The following is a 24,813-nucleotide window of genomic DNA, read 5'->3' on the forward strand; positions in this document are numbered from 1 at the left end:
TGTCACTGAAAAAGCAAGACCACAAGAATTTAATACCTGTAATTGCATGAAGTTGGAACAGAAGGAAACAGAGTTTTGGTTATTTAATGTAGAGAGAGGATTCATGACATACCAAGTGGTAAGGCAGCTTGAACATAACATGAAATTGGAAGAAAGTGAACTGAATTGACAGTTGAGTAACAGGGAATTGTCTGGGATGGGGATCTTGCATGAATAGCTGAAAATGTGTTGCTGGAAAAGCGCAGCAGGTCAGGCAGCATCCAAGTAACAGGAGAATCGACGTTTCGGGCATAAGCCCTTCTTCAGGCTTATGCATGAATAGCTAACTCATTATAGGGGAGGCGATGGCCAAGTGGTATTATTGCTCGACTATTAATCTAACAAGTCAGCTATTGTTCTGGGGACCTGGGATGGAATCCCACTACAGCAGAATTCTGAATTCAATTCAAAAAAATATATTTGGAATTAAGAATCTACTAATGGCCATGAAACCATTGCCAATTATCAGAATAGCCCAATGGGCTCACTAATGCCATTCAAGGAAGGAAATCTGCCATCCTCGCTTGGTCTGACTGACATGTGACTCCTGACCCACAGCAATTTCGTTGACTCTCAACTGCCCTCTCAAACAGCTTAGTAAGCCACTCAGTTCAAGGGCAAGTATGGACAATCACTAAATGCTGGCCAGCCAGTGATGACCATGTTCCACTAGTGAATAAAGAAAACTCTGGAAGTTTCAACATAAATAATACTTTAACCAATCAAAATGCTGTTTCGCAAAGATTAGTGAAGCACTTCATAATGATTTGCAAATGTTAGTAATCAAGTTCAACTCATATTTTTGGCTTTAACCTTCCCAATTATGAGCAATAATAAAAACTGGAACTTGGCATTGAATGTTACATGTTCCACCACTTGGTTTTCAGTATGGTTTATATTTCAGTATGTGCTCATATAAATCTAGATCAAAGGAATTAGCCTGCATTTATATTGGACCTTATTCCTCTTGGGGCTTTAAGTACATCACACAATGAAATTCAATTATGGTCATTTTGTAAATAAATATGTATATGATTGCCTTGCATAATTAACTCTGTGGTTATTGTGATAAAAAATGAATAAAGTCTTGCACCAGAATTGTGATTCACAAGGTGGAAATTAAAATGACATACAATGCAATGGATTACTAGGAATTATGGATTAAAGACCTGGAACTCCCTTCCTTCAACACTGTCGCCACACTGACACATGATTAGACTGGAGTGCTTGATAAAGACAGCTTACGCTCACCTTAATCGAGGACATTAAGAGTTGAACAAGGAATGCTGCCCTTGCCAGTGATGGTGCCCCTATAAAAGAATACTAAAAGATGGACACTTCTACTTATTTCAAATAGTGTTTAACTAAGTCACAATAGCGATAAAAAGTTTAAATGAAAATAGGAAATGCTGGAAATATTCAACATGTCTGGTACCATTGGCACATTGAGAAAGCAAGTTTAGCATTACTATTTTTATTTCCAATTTTCAGCATCCTCAGAACTTTCTATAAAGTTGAATATTTGGTTTGTAGATTAAACCATTTCTGTCTTGGTGGCAGGAACAAGTAGGAGGTAGGACTCAAAGGACGGCACCAAAATAGATCTGTGTCATGCTGGGAAGAGGAAAAAATAGCCAGAGTCAGAAATCATTTTGCAACAATCCTTGTGAGAAAACAATTCTGCGTGACAATTGGCTTATAGTAATACTGAACACATTCACAGCTGAATAGTGCCATCAACACATACTATAAAGCTCAAACAAAAAATAGTTCCTTAGTCACAGTCACATGCCTGGAATATTTGGTGGAGACAGGTTCAGTTGAGAAATTAAGAGGACATTGTATGGTTATTGGATAGTAATGGTGTCCAGGAATATATGGGAAAAGTCAGAGATTAGAACTAGATGGCCTCCTCTTACACAAAAAATATTCTGTGATTCCAGTAAATTAATTGTGGCCTTGAGCACATGTGAAAATGCACTGAGAAGCCAACCCTCTAAGATAAAAGAAAGAAGAAATTGGGCGAAGGAGAGAATACATTTGTGGAAAAAAACGTTTTCTTGGTTCTTCATCATAGTACTGAAATGGCCCTGACCAAGTTCACAAATGACATCCAAGTAAAATGTAATAAATGACCCTTTCTTGTTCTTCTTGAACTGGCTGTCTCACAGTTGTTGGCATTTTGTCTTTAAGTCAGAAGGTTCTTGGTTTAAATCCCACTCCATGACTATGGTGCAAAAATCGGAAGTGACATGCTATTGTAGTACAGAGGGAGTGTTCAGTGCTGAAACGCTTTCTTCCCTCACACGTAGTCATAAAAAATTGGAGGCAATTTATCTTCAGTACTGTGGTTAATATTTATGCTTAGACCATCAGCATAAAAAAGATCATACATTATCTAGCCATTTTTGGATTGTAAGGGTCACTTTAGCTCAGTTGGCTAGTTTGCAATACAGAACTTTCTTTAATTCAAACATGGGATGAGGGCATTGCTGGCAGCACTTATTGCCCATCCCTAGGGCAATTAAGACTCAACCACATTCCTGTGAGTCTGGAATCACGTATAGGCCAGATCAGGTAAGGGTGGTAGTTTTCTTCCCCGAAGGGCATTAGATAGGACTTTCCTTCCCCACAATCGACAATGGATTCATGGTCATCATTTGACTTATTTACAGATTTGTATTGAATTCAAATTCCATTATCTGTTGTCGTAGGATTCTGGATTAACAGTCCATTGAGAATATCACTCGGCCATCTCCTCCCTCTATGGTATGAACAGCATGGGTTCAATACCCATTCCAGCAGCGGTTACCATGAACAGCCCTCCTTCTTCATTTCTCCCCTTCTATGTTCATACTTAGATGTCCTTGATGCAGCAGTGTCCTTTGGCATGCTTCAAAACTTCCACAACTAGAAGGGTGGCACAGTGGCTGAGGTAAATCAATAACCCCAAAAATGAAATTTTGATATACATTTTCAGAAAATTGCCTTTGTGACTTCACCTTGAAGGAGCTGCCATCTGCATCAATTTGGTTTAATTAGTTTATTTAAAATAGTATAAAGAAAGAATCCAACGCTTGTGCAGCACAGTAGTATTGTCCCTAACTCTGAATCTTTAGGTTCCACATGTCCCGAAAGTGTGCCATGACATGTCTGAAAAGGTTGATTGAGATCACTTAGAAAATAAGCTGTTATTTATTTGGTAGTGCACTTGTTTATGATTCACACAGTTCTAGATTTAATTCCAACTCCAGTTATTGAACATAAAAACTAAGACTGAATTACTAGTCCATTATTTGAGAGAGTACTGCATATTAAAAATGTCATTTCGTGGAAAAGGCATTAAGTTCCATCATCTGAGAGGCTGCCACCTGTTAAATTTGTTCAATCTGGTTTGAATCAGTTTCATTATTTATTTTAAAATGGTATAAAAAGAGACTGAGGGGTCTTGTGGTGCAGTAGTAGTGTTTCTAGCTTTTACCCAACAGACCTGGGTTCAATTCCCACCTACTCCAGAGGTTGTAAAAAATTTCTGAACAGGTTGGTTAGAAAATATCTATTAAGAGACATTGCTGGGACTCAGTCGGGAGTCGTTTTGTGTCATTCTGTATTCTGTGAATAAACTCACCACATAAAAAAGTATTCATGCCTAGTTTCATACTTCACCAACTGACTTGCGATTGCTATAATAATACTTGTGCATTAGTGTGTGCTGGATAAATACAGACCTTTAGTATGCTTTCCTTCATTGGTCAGAACATTGAGTATAGTAGTTGGGAGGTCATGTTGTGGCTGTACAGGACATTGGTTAGGCCACTTTTGGATTACTGCATGCAATTCTGGTCTCCCTCCTATAGGAAGGATGTTGTAAAAGTTGAAAGCATTCAGGAAAGATTTACAAAGATGTTGTGAGGGTTGGAGGGTTTGAGTTATAGGGAGAGGTTGAATAGGCTGGGGCTGTTTTCCCTGGGTCATCGGAGGCTGAGGGGTGACCTTATAGAGGCTTATAAAATCATGAAGGGCATGAATAAGGTAAATAGACAGAGTCTTTTCTCCAGGATTGGGGAGACCAAAACCAGAGGGCATAGGTTTAGAGTGAGAGGGGAAAGATTTAAAAGGAACCTAAAGGGCACCTTTTACATGCAGAGAGTGGTGCATGTATGGAATAAGCTGCCAAAGGAAGTGGTGAAAGCTGGTACACTTACAATATTTAAAAGGCACCTGGATGGATATATGAATAGGATGGGTTGAGAGGGATATGGGCCAAGTGCTGGCAAATGGGACGAGATTAATTTAGGATTTATGGTTGGCATAGAGATGTACAGCACGGAAACATCTTTCGGTCCAACTTGTCAATGCTGACCAGATATCCCAACCTAATCTAGTCCCACTTGCCAGTGCCCAGCCCATATACTCTAAACCCTTCCTCTTCATATACCCATCCAGATGCCTTTTAAATGTTGCAATTGTACTAGCCTCCACCACTTCCTCTGGCAGCTCATTCCATACATGTACCACTTTCTGTGTGAAAAAGTTGCCCCTAATGTCTCTTTTAAATCTTTCCCCTCTCACCCTAAACCTATGCCCTCTAGTTTTGGACTTTGTCACCCCAGGGAAAAGAATTTGTCTATTTGTCCTATCCATGCCCTTCATGATTTTATAAACCTCTATAAGATCCCTCCTCAGCCTCCAATGCTCCAGTGAAAACAGCCCCAGCCTGTTCAACCTCTCCCTCTCACTCAAATCCTCCAACCCTGGCAACATTCTTGTAAATCTTTTCTGAACCCTTTCAAGTTTCACAACATCCTTCCGAGAGGAAGGAGACCAGAATTGTATGCAATATTCCAACAGTGGTCTAACCAACATCCTGTACAACCGCAACATGACCTCCCAACTCCTATACTCAGTACTCTGACCAATAAAGGAAAGCATACCAAATGCCTTCTTCACAATCATATCAATCTGTGACTCTACTTTCAAGGAGCTACGAACCTGCATTCCAAGGTCTCTTTGTTCAGCAAAACTCCCTAGGACCTTACTATTAAATGTATAAGTCCTGCTAAGATTTACTTTCCCAAAATGCAGCACCTCGCATTTATCTAAATTAAACTCCATCTGCCACTCCGCAGCCCATTGGCCCATCTGATCAAGATCCCATTGTAATCTGAGGTCACCTTCTTCGCTGACTAGTTGGACCAAAGGATCTGTTTCCGTGGTGTATATCTCTATGACTTTCTGATTCTAACTAAACATTGGATAAAGTTAAAAATCACACAACACCAGGCTATAGTCCAACAGGTTTATTTGGAAGTACTAGCTTTCAGAGCGCTACTCCTTTGTCAGGTAAATAGTGGGACAGGGTCATAAAACACAGAATTTATGCAAAAGATCACAGTATCATGCAATTAAAATTTATATTGAACAAAACAGCAATCTAGGTTTGTTCAATATATCGTTTTAATTGAATGACACTGATCTTTTGCTATAAATTCTATGTCTTAGGATCCTGCCTCACTAGTCAACTCATGAAGGAGCAGTGCTCTGAAAGCAAGTACTTCCAAATAAACCTATTGGACTATAACCTGTTATTGTGTGATTTTTAATCTTATCCACCCCAGTCCAACACCAGCACGTCCACATAATGGCTAAACATTGGGAAGACAGTAACTATTGGCTTTGGTTCCTTGCCACTGATCATCCTGCTCACAGGCAACTGTGGATGAACCAGACAGTTCACAATCTTGGTGTCATGTTTAATTCTGAAATGAACTCCAACCGCATCATCTTTAAGATCATCTGTTTCCACCCCATAACATTGTCTGACTTTACCTGCAAATTGGTTTGTTTATTCCTGAAACCTTTGTTTCTTTCAACTTCATTCTGGCTGTTCTCCTTAGTTCAACCTTCTGCAAACTTAAATTATTCCAAACTCTGCTGCCTGTTTTCAAAATTACATTGAGTCTTGCTCACTGATTTCCCCTGTACTCACTTAACTGCCTTGGTTCCTACTTAAATTTTTAAATTCAAACATTCTCATCCTCGTTTTAAGTCCCTTTATGGCCTTGCTTCTCCTTATTTTTGAACCTCTTTCAACCTAACAGCTCTAAAATCTCTGTTCTCCTATAAATTAGCTTCCTGAATCTATCCACTTTTAAGTATGTCACCATTGGTAGCTGTACCTTCAACTAGACCCTGAAGCTCTGGAATTCCCTCTAAAATGAATTGCTTCTTACCTCTCTTTCTTCCTTTTAATGTACTCCTAAAACCCACTTCCTTGATCAAGGTTTTGTCATTTCAAATTTTGTCATTTTTGCCCTAATCTCCTTCAGTGACTCAGAGTCAAATGTTTTATTGATCATGAATGTAAATTGTCCTGGGATGCTTACTGTTAAAATGCAATGTAAATGTAAGTTGCTGTTTCATTATACATTTTTAATTTTCTTTATTTTGTAGATGCAACTGGAAGGAGTTCAGGAACATTGAGGGCAGTTACTGAAATTCGTATCCTTTCAGTAATTGTGGACTCTATTCCTACTTTAATAAGTTGAAAGTGATTAATTTTTCAAATTAGTTGTTTAAGTAACTCTGCCTCTGAGTTTAAATAAATGTAGGCTTAGCATTTTGTTCAAAGTTTTATTTCTTTCTGAAATGTGTAACAGCTGTAAGAAGACTGAATTACGTAATTATTGTAATGTGATGTGCTAATAAGATGAAAAAAATCACGTTAACCCATTCCAAAAATTACATTAAAGGATTACAAATTGCTCTAGAGCAATCTTGATGACTCAAGCTGTGAGGAAAGCTATTCACCTCTAATTGTACTGAACTATACAATTTTCCTAGTTCTTGGAGAGGATATTACCACTAGATGGCAGGAGCTGCACATGTTATAACTTTATTTTAAATATGTTTATTGCTATTAAAAACTACCTATGTCGAAAATTTAATCAGAAAGCACACAACTTTCTATTTAGTTGTTAAATTTGTAACAGTATGTTAATTGCTAAGTAAAGAAATTGAAATGATTTTGGCTTAATCCTTAACCAGTTTTTATAAAGCTGTACAATTCAGGAACGTTTTCAAAGAATTTCCTTACTTCAACTACATACAATCAAAAGCATTAGATGATGTATGTACTGTAATTGATAGTCTAATAATGGTGCCTTTCTTCAAATTAAAGGCTTGTTAGAAAACTTATGACTATATGTGGGAGAAGCAGAAAAGGAAGTGTAACTCTAATAGCTAAATGAGTGTTGGACAGAATATTTTGCAGAATGTAACAACTCAGTAATAGCATTGCAAACATACATAATTTGAAAACAAGATTTCTGAGAAAAATATAATTAATGTGAATTTAAAAAGTCATCCATTACAACACTCTGACAAATTAATCTTTTAACACCCCTTAAGCAGCTAACAAATTACTTAACTGCATAAATGATGCAAAGTTTGCTAATAAAAAGCTGTAGAGTATGCAGTGATTGTGAGATATGGATTTAACAGTAATTTCAAACAGCAGACTTTAACACTACAGGCCTTGTAGTCACTAATTACTATCTGGAATCACTTTCAATGATTGAGGATGATTCTCAGCAAAGGAAACAATAAACATGATGGGAAGTCACAGATAGTCAAATAAAGGCTGTGCAGGGCATACATGGAGGTGAAACAAAGTAGTTGTTATTTATGGTCCCAAAAACATTGTACAGACGCTAAATATGAAGAAGGATGGAGCAAATAAAGTGGAAGAAGCCAAATAACAGAATTATGAGTATCAGATTATGCATGCTGACATAGAAAAGAAAATTAAATTCATGAGCCAAATTTTTAAAATAATTCATTCTCTGTCTTTGAGTGTCACTAGCAAGGCTAGTATCTATTATCCATTTCTTGTTGCGCTCAAGAAGGTGATGCTGAACTGCCTACTTGAACTGCTTCATTCCAAGTGGTGAATGCACTGCCACAGCTAGATTAGATTAGATTAGATTAGATTACTTACAGTGTGGAAACAGGCCCTTCGGCCCAACAAGTCCACACCGACCCGCCGAAGCGCAACCCACCCATACCCCTACATTTACCCCTTTAACCTAACACTACGGGCAATTTAGCATGGCCAATTCACCTGACCCGCACATTTTTGGATTGTGGGAGGAAACCCACGCAGACACGGGGAGAATGTGCAAACTCCACACAGTCAGTCGCCTGAGTCGGGAATTGCGACTGACTGTGTGGAGTTTGCACATTCTCCCCGTGTCTGCGTTGAAGGGCTGATTGAAGGGACTTTCAGGATTTTGACCCAACAATGATAAATAACCAGCAATAACTGTCCAAGCAGGACAATGTGCGACTTTGGAAGGGAGCTTGAATATGGTGGCGTTCTTGTCCATTAGCTTCCCTTTTCCTGGAGAATAGATCATGTCTTGGAGAGATGCACAGTGCATCCTGCAGAGATGCACACTGCAGCCATGGTGCACTGATAGTATATGTTTAAAGTGGCAGGTTAGCTGTAATGAAGTGGAATGATTGGTCCAGATGATGTTAAGATTTTTGAATTTTTGGTGCAGCTGCGTTCATCCAGGTAAGTGAAAGGAATTTCATCATGGTCCTGTCTTGTGCCTTGTAAGCAGTGTAGTAGCTGTGAGGTAAGCCACTTGCCAAAATACCTAACTTCTGAGTTGATGTGACATTTATGGAGTTGATCCAGTTGCGTTTTGATTAATCATAATCCCAGGATGTTGATATAAAAGCAGAAAATGCTGGAAATGTTTCACAGGTCTGGTTGCACATGCGGAGTAAGAACTGGAGTTAACATTTCAGAACTGTAACCTTCCATTGGAAATCTGATAGTATTGTTTGATGATAGTGTTGCTGACTATTTCCATAATTTTGATGATGGAGGATAGACTATTGCATTGGTAAAGATACTTCACTAGACTGAGTTTGTCTTGCCTTTTGGGACCATTTTCCACATTGTCAGTTTTGTATTTGTGCTGGAACAGCATGGTAAGGACGCAACCAGTTCAAAGAGTCATATAGCATGGAAACAGACCCTTCGGTCAACCCTTCTATGGTGACCAGATATCCCAACCCAATCTAGTCCCACCTGCTAGCAACTGGCCCATATCCCTCCAAACCCTTCCTATTCATATATCCATCCAAATGCCTTTTAAATGTTGCAATTGTACTAGCCTCCACCACTTCCTCTGGCAGCTCATTCCATACATGAACCACTGTCTGAGTGAAAAGGTTGCCCCTTAGGTCTCTTTTATATCTTTCCCCTCTCACCCTAAACCTATGCCCTCTAGTTCTGGACTCCCCCACCCCAGGGAAAAGAATTAGTCTATTTATCCTATCCATTACCCTCATAATTTTGTAAACCTCTATAAGGTCACCCCCTCAGCCTCTGATGCTTCAGGGAAAACAGGCCCAAGCCTGTTTAGCCTCTCCCTCTCACTCAAATCCTCCAACCCTGGCAACATCCTTGTAAATCTTTTCTGAACCCTTTCAAGTTTCACATCATGTTTCCGATAGGAAGGAGACCAGAATTGCACGCAATATTCCAACAGTGGTCTAACCAATGTCCTGTACAGCCGCAACATGACCTCCCAACTCCTGTACTCAATACTCTGACCAATAACGGAAAGCATACCAAACACCTTCTTCACTATCCTATCTACTTGCAACTCCACTTTCAAGTGGACCTTCACTGCAAGGTCTCTTTGTTCAGCAACATTCCTTAGGACCTTACCATTAAGTGCATAATTCCTGCTAAGATTTGCTTTCCCAAAATGCAGCACCTCGCATTTATTTGAATTAAACTCCATCTGCCACTTTTCAGCCTATTGGCCCATGTGATCAAGATCCTGTTGTAATCTGAGATAAACTTCTTCGCTGTCCACTATACCTCCAATTTTGGTATCATCTGGAAACTTACTAACTGTACCTCTTATGCTCACATCCAAATCATTTATGTAAATGACAAAAAGTAGTGGACCCAGCACTGATCCTTGTGGCAGTCCACTGGTCACAGGTTTCCAGTCTAATATACAACCCTCAACCACCACCCTGTATCTTCTCCCTTTGAGCCAGTTCTGTATCCAAATGGCTAGTTCTCCATGTATTCCGTGAGATCTAACCTTGCTCCCATGGGAAACCTTGACAAACACCTTACTGAAGTCCATATAGATCACATCTACCACTCTGCCTTCATCAATCCTCATTGTTACTTCTTCAAAAAATTCAATCAAGTTTGTGAGACATGATTTCCCACTAACAAAGCCATGTTGACTATCCCTAATCAGTCCTTGCCTTTCCAAATACCACATCCCGTCCCTCAAGATTCCTTCCAACAACTTGCCCACCACTGACATCAGGCTCACTGGTCTATAGTTCCCTGGCTTGTCCTTATCACCTTTCTTAAACAGTGGCACCATGTTAGCCAACCTCCAGTCTTCCAGCACCTCACCTGTGACTATCGATGATACAAATATCTCAGCAAGATGCCCAGCAATCACTTCCCTAGTCACCCACAGAGTTCTGAAAAATAGCTCTTTATCATTATTGCTGGGCCATTATTGGCACCTGTTATCTTTGCTGTATTTATTCCATGTTGTCAGTGAAATTTTGGAGACCATTAGTGTTACACCTGCCAATCAACTGCACACATGAAGTGGAAGGATATCATTTCTAAATTTTCAAGTTATTCCTGATCACAATGTAAGTTTGTTCATTAATACCCAGAGGATAACCATGATGTGTTTATTCTTGCATGATGCATTGACTCTCAGATTCAGGCCTAGTAATGGATACAACCTAAACTGACTGAATTTAATTTGACTAAATTTTTACTAAATTCACTAAGTCTTTAATCTTTCTCTGTATCTCTCTATATTCATATAAATGAATCTGTTCCCTTTCTTTCTTCAGGTCTTATAGAGAGCAATTTACTTTCACTTTTTCATCTATTTGGGGTTGTGTTTATTTGTTCTCTTTCTTATTCATTTATCTTGTACTCTTAATATTATTCCTTCAAAGGCGTTCCAATTTTTTTTCTTAGTTTAATGTTTATTTTGTTGAAATCTGAAGACAGATAATCCATAAGATAGAATGGGAAAGAAATGAACTGTGGGGCCCAACTTTGTATCCTATCATTCTGTGGCATGATATTTGAACTTGATGCCTGGGCACCTTGCCACTGACCGAGGGAAAAAAACACTGACAGTTGCTCAAATCTAAATGTTGAAGTTGTATAACATGTTGTGAAAGTCATATTGATCCTTGTCTTAGCCATTTTATCAATTAGATCTTATTTTTATGAATTCGTTTTAGCTTCTTTACACAGAGAAGAACTTTGTGATTTGTTCCCCAACTGGTTCTGGAAAGACTGTACTATTTGAACTCGCCATTGTCAGATTACTGATGCAAGTTCCAAAGCCATGGTCTAATATAAAAATTGTATACAGTAAGTTTAATGTAAAGATCAATGGATCTTTTTTCATCTAAAGCAGAATGTTTCGTTTCTATTACAACTTCAGAAACTCAATACACAAAAAAGTAGATTGGTATATTTTCAATTATTAATTTATCAATTATTAATCTATCAACTAGCTATTTATAACTGAATCTATTAATAAAATGGTTTCTATAACAGTGGTGATTTGTACATTAAGATTTGTAAGTAAGACTCACTCAGCAGCAATACAACCAAATCAGTATTTTAACTACCCCAAGAGAGAAGAGTACTTTGCATTGATAAAGCACATTACTTAATGAGTCAAATAATTCTGAATTCACACAGATTATTGTGAAATATAGGGACTGTCTTGTAGATCGATGTAGTACCAACCTTCTGCACTGGAAGTTGCCACTAATCATGTTACATAGAAACATAAAAATGGGAGCAGGAGTAGGCTATTCAGTCCTTCAAGTCTGCTTTGCCTTTCAATATGATCATGAACAGTACCCTTTTCCTGCTTTCTCCCTCTATCCTCTGATCCCTTTAGCCCTAAGAACTATATCTAACTTCTTGAAAACATTCAATGTTTTGGCCTCAACTGCTTTCTGTGGCAGAGAATTCCACAGGCTCACTACTCTCTGGGTGAAAACATTTTTCCTTAAATCAGCCCTAAATCCTTATACCAGGATCCCTGTTTCTGTGAGATTCTCCTCATTCTTCTGAACTCCAGTTAATATATTGATTAATTTATTGTTGTCACATATCAAGATACAGTGAAAAGTAGTGTTTTGCATGCTATACAGACAGATGGTATCATACAAAGTGCATCAGGGTAGTAGAACAGCATGCAGAATATATTGTTACAGTTGCAGAGAAGGTGCAAAAAGAGAGATCAGAATTAACATTTGAGAGGCCCGTTCAAAAGTCTGACAAAAGCAGGGAAGATGCTGTTTTTGAATCTGTTCGTATATGCATACAAACTTATACATCTTCTACCTGATGGAAGTGGGTGGATAAGAGTATAACTAGGAGGGGAGAACTTTGTTTATGTTGGTTGCTTTCCTGAGACAACGGCAAGTATAAATGGAATCAACAGATGGAAGGCTGGTTTGCATGATGCATTTGGTTGTGTTCACAACTCTTGTGATCTTGGGAACAGCATTTGAGATATCATGCTGTGATGCATCCAGACAGGATGTTTTCTATGGTGCATCTGTAAAAATTGGGAAGAGACTTGTGGACATGCCGAATTTACTTAGCCTCCTGAAGATGTACAAGCATTATTGTGCTTTCTTGATCGTTGTGTTGATGTTGGTTGACCAGGACAGATTGTTGGTGATTATCACTCCCAGGAACTTGATGCTGTTTACCATGTCCACCTCAGCAGAAATGATGCAGACAGGAGCGTGCCATCCAATCTGCTTCCTGAAATCAATGACCACACTTTTGTTTTGACATTGATGGAGAGATTGTTGTCTTTGTGCTATGTCTCTCTCTGAGTGCTATATTCAAAACTCAGTCTCTCTCCTGTATTGTGAGTCATTGTTGTTTGAGATCCGATCTATAACAATGGTGTCATCTGCAAACTTGTAAATGGGGTTCGAGCAAATTTTGGACGCACAGTTGTGAGTGTATAAGAAGTATAGTAGGGGGCTGAGTATGCAGCCTTGTGGGGCACTGGTATTGAGGATTATGATGAAGGAGGTGTGGTCACCTACACTTACTGATTGCAGTCTGTGGGTCAGGAAGTTGAGGATCCAGTTACAGAGGGGGAAGCCGGCACTTAGGTCTCAGAGTTTAAAGATGAGTTTATTTGGAATTATGGTATTGAAGGTGGAACTGTCGGCAATAAGTGGGAGCCTAACATAGGTATCCTTGTTATCAGATATTCCAGGGTTGAGTGTAGGGCCAGAGAGAAGGTGTCTTCTATGGACCTATTGCATCAGTAGGTGAATTTCAAGGATCAAGGCAATTTGGCAGGCTGATTTGAAACGAGATATGACTAATCTCTTGAAACACTTCATAATTATGAAGGCCAGAGCCACTGGGCGATAGTCGTTAAGACACGCTGAATGATTTTTCTTTGGCACTAGGATAATCGTTGTATTCTTGAAGCAGGTGAGGACTTCAGATCATAGGAGAGGTTAAAGATGTCTGTGAATATTCCCGCGAGCTGGTCTACACAGAATCTGAGTGCTGTGACTCTATCCGGGCCAGTCACTTTCTGTGAGTTCAATTTAAAGAAGGCCAATCCAAGGTTGCAGTGACCATGAGTACACATGTATCTGAGGCTGTTGGGATAGGTGACATCGTTTCACTGATCTTCTTTCAAAGCGAGCATAAAATGCATTGAACTTAGCAGGTAGGGATGTACTGTTGCCTACGATTCTGTTCAAATTTGCTTTGTAGCTCGTTATGTCATTTAAGTCTTGGCGCAAATGATTGGTGTCTGTGTGCTTGAGCTGAGTCTCAAAGCTGGTATTGCCTCTTGGCATCTCTAATGGCCTTTTGAAGCTTGTATCTACATTTCCAGTATAGGCCAGGATTGCTTGACTTGTATGCCTCAGATCTAGACTTAATAAGGAATGGGTCTCCGGCATCATACATGATTTCCAGTTGGGGAACATTGGGATTAACTTCTTAGGCACACAGTCTGCTACATACTTATTAATGAAGTCTGTAATGATATTGGCATGTTCATTTAGGTTGGCTGCTGAGTTCTTGAATATGGACTCATCCACTGACCCTAAGCAGTTCCATAGAAGCCCTTCTGTTATCTCAGACGAGCACTGCACTACTTTCTGTTCTGGGTCTTCATGTTTCAATTTCTGCTTGTATGCTGGGAGGAGGAGTACTGTGTTTTGATCTGAGTTTCCAAAATGCAGATGGGAGAATGGAACGGTAGGCATCTCTGATGGTTGTATAGCAATGTTCAGACCTCTGGTGGGACAGGAAACATGTTGATGGTATTTTGGTAACACGTTCTTGAGGTTGGTCTGGTTGAAGTCACTGGCTACGATGAACAAACGCTCCTGTCTATAGACTGTTTGGAGCGTTGTATACTTCTTCAAGTGCACTCTTCACTTCTGCATGGGGTGGAATGTACACAATTGTCAGGATAGTGGAGATGAACTTGCACAGCTGAGAGTAGGGACAGCACTTTACTGTAAACTATTCTAGTCTGTGGAGCAGTAACTCACCAGGTTGCCACGTCTGAGCAGCAGGAATTGTTGATTAGGAGGCAGACTCCACAGCCCGTGGCCTTGCCCAAGGATGCCAAGCAGTCCATTCAGTGCACTGAGAAACCTTCAGGTTGTAAGGTATAGTCAGGTGTAGCAGGACTGAACCATGTCATAAAGTCATCGAGATGTACAGCATGGAAACAGACCCTTCAGTCGAACTCGTCCATGGCAACCAGATATCTTAATCTAATCTACTCCCATTTGCCAACACTTGGCTCATATCCCTTCCTATTCATATACCCATCCAGATACCTTTTAAATGTTGTAATTGTACCAGCCTCCACTACTTCCTCTGGCAGCTCATTCCATACATGCACCATCCTCTGCTTGAGAAAGTTGCCCCTTAGGTCTCTTTTAAATTTTTCCCCTCTCGCCCTAAATCTATGCCCTCTAGTTCTGGACTTTCCCACCTCAGGGAAAATACTTTGCCTGTTTACCTTATTCATGCTTCTCATGATCTTGTAAACCTCTATAAAACAGAGCACCCAGCAGTCTGTCAATTCCCTTTGAAATATAGTCCTAACCATAAGACATAGGAGCAGAAGTTAGGCTATTCAGCCCATCGAGTCTGCTCTGCCATTCAATCATGGATGATAGGTTTCTCAATCCCATTCTTCAGTTTTCCCCCCATAACCCTTTATCCCCTTGACAATCAAGAACCTACCTATTTCAGTCTTAAATGCACACAATGACCTGGCATCACCAGTCTTCTGTAGCAATGAATTCCATAGATTCACTCTCTGGCTGAAGAAGTTTCTCATTATCTCTAAAAGGTTTTTTTTAGATTAGATTACTTACAGTATGGAAACAGGCCCTTTAGCCCAACAAGTCGACACTGACACACAACCCACCCAGACCCATTCTCCTACATGTTACACCTAACACTACAGGCAATTTAACATGGCCAATTCACTTAACCTGCACATTTTTGGACTGTGGGAGGAAATGGGAGCACCCGGCGGAAACCCACGCAGACACGGGGAGAATGTGCAAACTCCATACAGTCAGTCACCTGAGGTAGGAATTGAACCCCGGTCTCTGGCGCTGTGAGGCAGCAGTGCTAACCACTGTGCCACCGTGCCGCCCACTTTCTTTTAAGGCTGTGCCCTCATCTCTTCTACCAATGGAAACATTTTCCCAATATCCACTCTGTCCAGGCCATTCAATATTCTGTATGTTTCAATCAGATCCCACCTTAATCCTTCTAAACTCCATTGAGTATAACGCCAGAGTCATCAAACATTCCTTTTCATTCCTGGGACTATTCTCGTGAACCTCCTCTGAAGATGCTCCAGAGCCAGTACATTCTTCCTGAGATATGATGCCCAAAACTGCACAAAATACTCCAAATGTGGTCTGACCAGAGCATTACAGAGCCTCAGAAGTACATCCCTGCTTGTACATTCAAGTCCTCTTAAAATAAATGCTATTATTGCATTTGCCTTCCGAACGATTGATTCAACCTGCAAGTTTACCGTGAGAGAATCCTGGACTAAAACTCCCAAGTCTCTTTGTACTTCAGACTTCTGAATTTTCTCCCCATTTAGAAAATAGTCCTCTATTCTTCCTACCAAAGTGCATGACCTCTTACTTTCCCACATTAAACTCCAACTGCCATGTCTTTGCCCAACCTCCTAACTTGTTCAAATCCTTCTGCAGCCTCCCACCTCCTCAATGCTACCTGTCCCTCTACCTATCTTTGTATCATCTGCATACGTAGTTAGAATGTCTTCAGTTCCACCATCTAGATCGTTAATGTATAAACCAATCCAATCTCTTAGTCCTGTCATCCCACAAATCAGTCTAGTAAACCTTTATTGCATTCCCTCCAAATCCAAAACATCTTTCCTCAGATAAGGAAACCAGAAACACAACACACCCAATGTGGTCTCACAAAGCTCTGTGCAATTGCAGGAAGATATCCCTGCTCCTGTATTTGAATCCTCTTGCTACGAAGCCCAACATGCCATTTGCCTTCTTCACCGCCTGCTGCACTTGGATGCTTCATTCCAGCTACTGGTGTACAAGGCCACTTTGGTCTGTTTTGCACCTCCTCCTTCCCCAGTCTGCCAGAATTCAGATAATTATCTTCTTTGCTGCTTTTGCTACCAACATGGATAATCTCAAACAAAAACAGAAATTGCTGGAAAAGCTCAGCAGGTCTGGAAGCATCTGTCGAGAGAAATCAGAGTTATTGTTTCGAGCTGAGTGATCCTGCTGTGGGCAGCCCAGTGGCTCAGTGATTATCACTGCTGTCTCACACCACCAGGGATCCAGGTTCAATTTCACCCTTGGGTGACTGTGTGGAGTTTGCTCATTCTCACTTTGTTTGTGTGGGTTTCTGCTGGATGCTGTGGTTTCCTCCTACAGTCCAAAAGATGTGCAGGCGAGGTGGATTGGCCATGCTAAATTGCTATAGTGTCCAGGGGTGTGCTGGCTCGGTGGATTGGTGATAGAAAATGCAGGGATGGAGTGGGGGAAAGGTCTGGGGACGATACTGTTTGGAGAGTAGCAATATGGACTCAATGGGCTGAGTGGCCTGCTTCCACACTGTAAGGATTCTGTGATTCTTCAGAACTTGGAGGAAGGGTCACTCGACCCAAAATGTTAACTCTAGTTTCTCTCCACAGATTTCACCAGACCTGTTGACTTTTCCAACAATTTTTGTTTTCGTTTCTGATTTACTGCATCCACAATTCTTATAGTTTTTATTTTGGATAATCTTAATTTTATCCACACTACTTCATCTGCCGTGCATTCGCACACTCATTCTACTTGGAAAAAATCACACTGAAGCATGTCTGCACACTACTCACAGACAGCTTTGTGTCATTTGAAAACATGGAGCCGTCGTATTTACATTGGGTTGAATTAATGGATAATTTTAGTTGAACAATTAGTTGATTGAGAACTGTTCCTGAGAGTAGAATAACTCCATCTTAAAAGTCTTTAAGTCCACCTGAACTGCCAGCTGTGCCTCAGTTTAACATCTCCGCTCAAGTTTGGTGCTTGGAACAATGCAAAGCTCTTTTCTACCACAATCACTGTAACTATAAATGATTCTTACTAGGAATTTATTTCCCAATAAACGGAGCTCTTTGATTACATTTATTCCATCACTTCAAACTGCAAAAGAAATTAAATATTTCCAATTTTATTTATTTCTTAACTAAACTTTCTATCAGGATAGTTGATTTATATATTGTTACATGTATGTCTGGATATATTGTTACATGTATGTATGGAAAACACAAACTTGTAAACATAATGAAGGATTTTAAATCTTGCTGTGCAGGATTAGCATGCATCTTATTGCACTTGCCCAGATCTTCAATCTCTATTTTAGGTGACATTGAACGATTTATTCTAAACTAGAAAAATTGCAATTAAAATAAAATAAAGTATTTGAACAAATACTTCTGTTTGTGTACCGATAAGAAATAACACAGTTTCAAGACCCAAATAAAGAGTTATTGACCAACATGAATGTTACATATCATAACTTGGTCAGTAGATATTATCAAAATAACATACATTAAAAACTCAATCAAGCTTGTTGAGAAACACAGTCTGGTGGCATCCATGTTTAATCAATTGGTTAAATAATTCTTAAGTTGCCAAATCGACTTAAGCAAACTGAAATTTATGTCAATTTCAGAAGGTGAAATTTTGCTTGTATGTGTCACTGTTTCCCATTTTAAGGACATACTTCGCCCTTCTGTTAGGAACCACGACGTGACTCATAAGCTGAGTTGGACAATTTGAAGAAGGGCTTATGCCCAAAACGTCGATTCTCTTGCTCCTTGGATGCTGCCTGACCTGCTGCGCTTTTCAAGCAACACATATTTCAACTTGTTCTATGAGTTTGGCTAATATGAATTCTGTAACCAGCTGGCAAATGAAAATTGCAAATAAACTGTATTGAATGCCCTGCCATTGTTATCACGTTTCCTTCCATCTTGTGAAAAAAACCTACATAGTTTCTACCAATTATTACTGTTTAACTATTTGACTGATATCAAGAACTTGACCTTTTGATTTGAGCTTATTGTTTTTACTAGTTTGAGGTAAAATGTTATTTTTAACAAACATTGAAATAATTTACTGTACTTTTCTTGCTCTGACAATTTAGGACAATTTTCACAAACCTATTAGTAATTAACCTGCCCCTTTGAGACTTGTTAGAGGTAGGGTAAAACATGTAATTTGGAGAATAATACAAATTGGGTAAAATAATATAGTGAGCAATAAGCTTATTGTGTATTTTGTGTTAATTTTACAGGAAACTTGTCCAATTTGTTTCCATGGCTCTTCTTTATAGTATGTGATGAAACCTTTTGTTTTCTTAGTGGCTCCAATCAAAGCTTTATGTAATCAGCGAAGTGAAGATTGGAAAGAAAAGTTTGGACCTATTGGACTGAACTGTAAAGAACTAACTGGAGACACAGAGATGGATGACTATTTTGAAATTCAGGACACTCATATTATCATAACTACTCCCGTAGGTATCTGTCCTGAACAACTCAATAAATAGTATGAAATTTTATAAAATGTGAAATGTGATGCATGCTTCAGTCCAATTAAGGAAGAGGCCAGGCTAGACCAGGTATTGGGGAATGAGCCTAGATAGGTGATAGAAGTTTCAAGGGAGAGTATTTTTGGATCATAATTCTGTTAGCTTTAAGTTACTCTATAAGGATAAGAGTAGTCCTTGCGTGAAAGTACTAAACTGGGTGGGAAGGCTCATTACCACAATATTGGGCAGGAACTGGGTAATGTAGATTGGTGGTGATTGTTTGAGGATAAATCCATATCTGGCATGTGGGGATTTTTTTAAAAGACCAGTCGATTAGAGTTCAGGACCAGCATGTCCCTGTAAAAATGACAGAAAATGATGGCAAGAATTGGGAACCTTGGATGACCAGAGAAATTGAGAGTTTAGTCAAAAAGAAAAAGACATAAAAATGATTTAGGAAATTAAAAGCAGACAGAGCCCTCAAAGAATACAAAGATAGCAGGTAAGAACTCAAAAAAAGAAATGAGGAGAGCTAAAAGGGGCCATGAAAAATCTTAAGCAGACAGGAATGAGGAAAATCCCAAGGTGTCTTATACATAAATAAGGAGCAGGAGTGTAGTTAGGGAAATAGTGTGACAACTCAAAGACATAGGATGGAATATATGTGTGGAGCCAGAGGAAGTGGCTTATGTCCTTAATAAATACTTTTCATCAGTATTCACAAAGGAGAAGAACATGGTGAATGATGAATCTCGAGAGGGGCATATTGATATTCTATGTCATGTCAACATGTAAAAGGAAGCGGTGTTGGGGTTTTTAAAAAAAAATTAAGGTAGACAAGTCCTCAGGACCTAATGAGATCTATCTGAGAAGGAAACAAGTGAGGAAGTTGCTGTGACCTTGTATGAACTCTTTGTATCCTTTTTAGCCACAGCAGATGTCCTAGAGGACTGGAGAATATCTGGCATTTTTCCTTTGTTTAAGAAGGGCAACAAGGTAATCCAGGAAATTACAGGCTGGTGATCTTTACATCAGAGGTAGAGAAATTATTGGAGAAAATTTTTAGGGATAGGATTTACTCATATTTGGAAAAATATAGACTTATTAGTGATAGGCAGCATGGCTTTGTGCAAAGAAGGTCATGTCTCACAAACCTGATTGAGATTTTTGAGGAAGTGACAAAGGTGAAGATAGGGTGGTAGATATTATCTATATGGACTTTAACAAGGCCTTTGACAAGGTCCTTCATGCTAGGCTGATAGGTGAATTCACATGGGATCCACAATAAGCTGGCAAGATGGATAGTCATAGAAGATAGATAATAATGGTGGAAGGGTGTTTTTCTGACAGGAGACCTGTGACCAGTGGGATCAGTGCTGGTACCCCTGTTGTTTGTAATATATAGAAATAGTTGGAGCAGAATATAGCTGGCCTGATTAGTAAGTTTGCAATGACATAAAGATTGGGGGAGCTATGGATAGTGAAGAGGATTGGCAGAGGATACAGCTGGATGTAGATAGCCTAGAGACTTGGGCAGACCAATGACATATGGAGTTTAATTTGGACAAAAGCAAGGTGATGCATTTTGGGATATCTAATGCAGGAGGGAAGTATAAAGTAAATGGCAGAATCCTTAATAACATAGACAGGGACCTAAGCGTACAGATCCACAGTTCCCTGAAAGTAGTCACACAAGTGGATAAGGTGGTCAAGAAGGCCTTCAACCTGACCAATCCCAATCTACTCTTAATCATCACATGATTGAGGTGTGTAAGATTGTGAAGGTTATGGACAGGTTGAATGGAGAGCAGCTGCGAAAAAAAATCAAGTTTGTCAAATCTCTCCTCATAACTAACACCCTCCAAACCAGACAAATCCTGGTAAACCATTTCTGTACCCTCTCCAAACCCTCCACAACCTTCTGGTAGTGTGGCCTGCTTTTGGTGGATAGTACATACCTGGGCAACTTTCCACTTTGCCTCAAAAAATGTCATCATTGTACTTGGACTGGTACAACTTTGCTGGAGTCGCAACCAGTTCTGGAGCACAAGAGTTCATTACAATTGCCATAAGGTTGTCAGGGCCCAGCCATTTTACTCCACATGATGTCAAGAACTGTATTGGTTGAAGACTAGCATCTGTAATGCTGGGGACTTCGTGAGGAAGCTGAAGTGGAGCATTCACTTGTTTGCACCCATTTGACAAAATTAAATTTACTCCAAGAAGTTTATCAGTTTTCCTTTCAAAAGTTATAAGACGTGCACTTTGTCTAGTCGTGTGTTTGGCCATTTGTGTTCAGTTTGTAAATTTGTTTTAAGGAAAAATGGGACACCATGACGAGAAAATGGAGAGATAATTCATTAGTACAGCTTGTGAGACTTTTCCTTATTGATGAGGTAAGGGCTAAATCATATCTATATTGTGAAATTATAGTTCACTCTCTTTTGATTTGATTAGCAATGTTTTTAACTTCGAAGGAACTTTGGACATTCAGAATGCAAATATATTTTAAAGATAATGCATGTTATTTGTTTCCATGAAATTTTTAGGACTACTTATGCATTTTCAAATAACAAGTGTTTATAATTCTAGGTACATGTTGTGAAAGATGAATGTCGTGGTGCAACTCTTGAAGTTGTAGTCAGCCGAATGAAAACAGCTCAGTTAGCTGTCTCACGTATGTCTAATCAGTTCAATGATAAGGCACTGAGATTTGTAGCAGTTTCTGCAACAATTCCTAATGTTGAGGATGTAAGTTTATCCACATCACATCAGATAAAATTAATGTGCTGAAATTTTGCTTGATGTCCATGAACAGTTTGTATTTGTGCATCTTTTGTTCTACTTCCTAAGATTGCAGAATGGTTATCAGATGGAAAAGGACCAGGAACTGCCACGAAGATAGATGAAAGCTTTCGACCAGTAAAGCTCCGCAAAGTTGTACTTGGATTTCCTTGCTCCAGTACTCAAACTGAATTCAAGTTTGACCTATCACTTAATTACAAAATGGCTAACATTATACAGACATATTCTGAGCAGAAACCTGCTCTGGTGGTATTTATTATTTTAATTCTGATTCACTTCCATTATCTTCAAGGTACAGTTTTTAAATGTGGTTTTGAAAGTGTGTTTTTTTCAAACTTTCAGTTTTGTGCTACAAGGAAAGGTGTGCAACAGGCTGCATCCGTACTTGCAAAGGATGCCAAATTCGTCATGACCCCAGATCATAAGCAAAGGTAGTATTTTTCTCCTGAATCATATTGAAGCAAAGACTTGAAGTTTAGTACAGTGAACTTACAAATTTTTGAACTTGGAAAAAATTTTGAACTTTAATACAACACCGAAATATTTTGATGTACTAAAATCGTAAATAAATACAGATATATTAAAGTCACCTTCTAATAACTCTGGGCTATATTTTGGGACTAGTTGTTCATAATATCAAAATAGTATGTTAAGTAGTCAAAAGAAACTGGCATGATCAGAACTTAAGGCAAATATTTACTTACTATCACAATAACTATTCCTACATCTAGTATTTTAATGACAGGTAATATAGATAAACTACTTTAGAGCAAGTGGTTTGTTTCAGCAACTTTTTCTGGAAACAGCTGTGCTTTTAAGTTTTCTTTTTGCTTATGAGGATGCATTTTGCATAGAAATAAGCTTTTTTAAAAAATCTAATGGGATGAGGAAGATCATGCACAAATTTAAATGGAAAAGCCATTGTTGGTCAGGTTGATTATTCCTTTAACTCCCATCAATGTGATGTATGATGTAAAGTGTGTGATTTATATATAAATATGATTTATATGAGGTTGGATTTTGAACTAGTGGCATATGAGTTTTGGTCTGTATGTATTTTACCTTGTTTTTGAAGAAAGGTTTTGAGCCATGGGCGATGAGCTGTCTGTTTGAAGCCAATAAGGTAAACAACTTTGAGACCTTGGGTTTTTTTTAAGTTGGAACAGTAGAAGCAGCATGAATGAGTAGAGTCAGGCTTCCACGGAACTAGGGTTTTAGTCTGACTTTCAGTACTTGTTGGGGTTTTAAAGTTGGCTGTGAAGGTGGTTGCACCTCTCTGGGCCACATCAAAAAGCTGGAGTTGTCTCTCTCCACTGGAATTTTCTTTTGCTGTTCTTTCCGCCTGGACTGGAGAAACACTATATATGAGACAATCTCTTTTACTGAATTTGCCTTTGCCAAAGGAGTGTTTATGGGATGTTACTATACTGGAACAGTTGCTGTTTAGTAGTTAAGTAATGTATTATTCTGTTGAGTTTTCCAATAGAGTTAAGTTATACCAATTCTTTATTCTTTTGTTTGTATTTTAACTATAGGGTAAGTGTATTTTGCTTAAAGATTTCCAGAGGCCATTCCATTATGCAGTATCATGGCTAAAAGGATTGTAGAGGAATTACTCAAATTTTTCATTAGACACCCACAGAGATACAATCAGATTAAGGGTCAAACTTTACATCAAAATTATTCACAGAAGTTATGGACAGCTTAGAAATAAAATAATTCAAAACTACTGCATACCATCCAGAGTCATAGGGAGCGCTAGAAAGGTGCATCAGACATTAAAGACCATGTTGAGGGCTTATAGTCAAGACTATCCTGATGATTGGGATAAGGTAATTCTGCTTGTACTTTTTGCAATCAGAGATGCATCAAATAAATCGACTAAATTCAGTCTATTTGAATTAGTTTTTGGGCATGAAGTGAGAGGACCACTAAAAATGATTAAGGAGAAATTGGTAAGTCATAATTTAGAGACCACATATTTGGACTATGTGTCAAATTTTAGAGAACAATTAAATAGAGTGGAGGAGTTGGCTAGACAGCATCCAATGAAACAGGAAGCAGACAAAAAATCAAAAACTCACAATTTTCTTATTGGGGATAAAGTGTTAGTGTTACTTCCAGTGATTGGTGACCGTTTAAAAACAAGGTTTAGTGGACCTTATCAAGTCAAAAGGAAATTGAGTAGGGTGTACTATTTGGTAAGGACTCCAGACAGAAAGACATCTCACAGAGTGTGTCATGTCATAGGAGCAAAAGGTATTTTGACAGGGGAGGAAAGCAAGAGAAGAATGTGTCATTGGTTACAACACAGAGGGAAGAACCAAGTTCAGAGGATTCTGAATTGGACATTCCTCAAATTAAATTGGACAATGAGGAAGTTGGCAAAAATTCGGATAAATTATTGAGTTACCTTCCAAAGAAAATCGAAATGACCTGAAAGTTATTACTTTAGCATGGGATGATGTTTGGAAATAAACTGGGAAGTACTAACCTAATTATGCATGATATAGATATAGGAGATGGTGTTCCGATTAAGCAACAAATTTCACGGTATAATCCTTGAAAGTTGGCGCAGGTTCAATAGGAGATTGAATGCATGCTCCAAGATTGCACCTTGGGCAGCATGGTGGCTCAGTGGTTAGCACTGCTGCCTCACAGTGCCAGGGACTCAGATTCGATTTCAGCCTCTGTGTGGAGTTTGCACATTCTTCCCATGTCTGCGTGGATTTCTTCCGGGTGCTCCGGTTTCCTCC

The 24,813-nt window shown here is 39.0% G+C and overlaps 1 protein-coding gene across 1 annotated transcript in view; it reads left to right on the forward strand.

The window, feature by feature from the left end:
* Positions 1-24,813, forward strand: part of hfm1 (helicase for meiosis 1) — a 247,480-nt gene that overhangs the window by 103,222 nt on the left and 119,445 nt on the right. The window contains exons 4-11 of the mRNA XM_087990315.1: positions 6,493-6,540; positions 7,098-7,168; positions 11,368-11,500; positions 19,086-19,237; positions 21,571-21,648; positions 21,845-22,003; positions 22,106-22,306; positions 22,400-22,488. Of these exons, the coding sequence (XP_087846441.1) occupies positions 6,493-6,540; positions 7,098-7,168; positions 11,368-11,500; positions 19,086-19,237; positions 21,571-21,648; positions 21,845-22,003; positions 22,106-22,306; positions 22,400-22,488 (931 nt within the window). The remainder of the gene's footprint in view (positions 1-6,492; positions 6,541-7,097; positions 7,169-11,367; positions 11,501-19,085; positions 19,238-21,570; positions 21,649-21,844; positions 22,004-22,105; positions 22,307-22,399; positions 22,489-24,813) is intronic.

The sequence above is a fragment of the Chiloscyllium plagiosum genome, unplaced genomic scaffold (assembly GCF_037043375.1).
Source record: "Chiloscyllium plagiosum isolate Xiang-an unplaced genomic scaffold, Cpla_swu_hap1 HiC_scaffold_9, whole genome shotgun sequence".
In the NCBI taxonomy this organism is placed as follows: Eukaryota; Metazoa; Chordata; class Chondrichthyes; order Orectolobiformes; family Hemiscylliidae; genus Chiloscyllium; species Chiloscyllium plagiosum.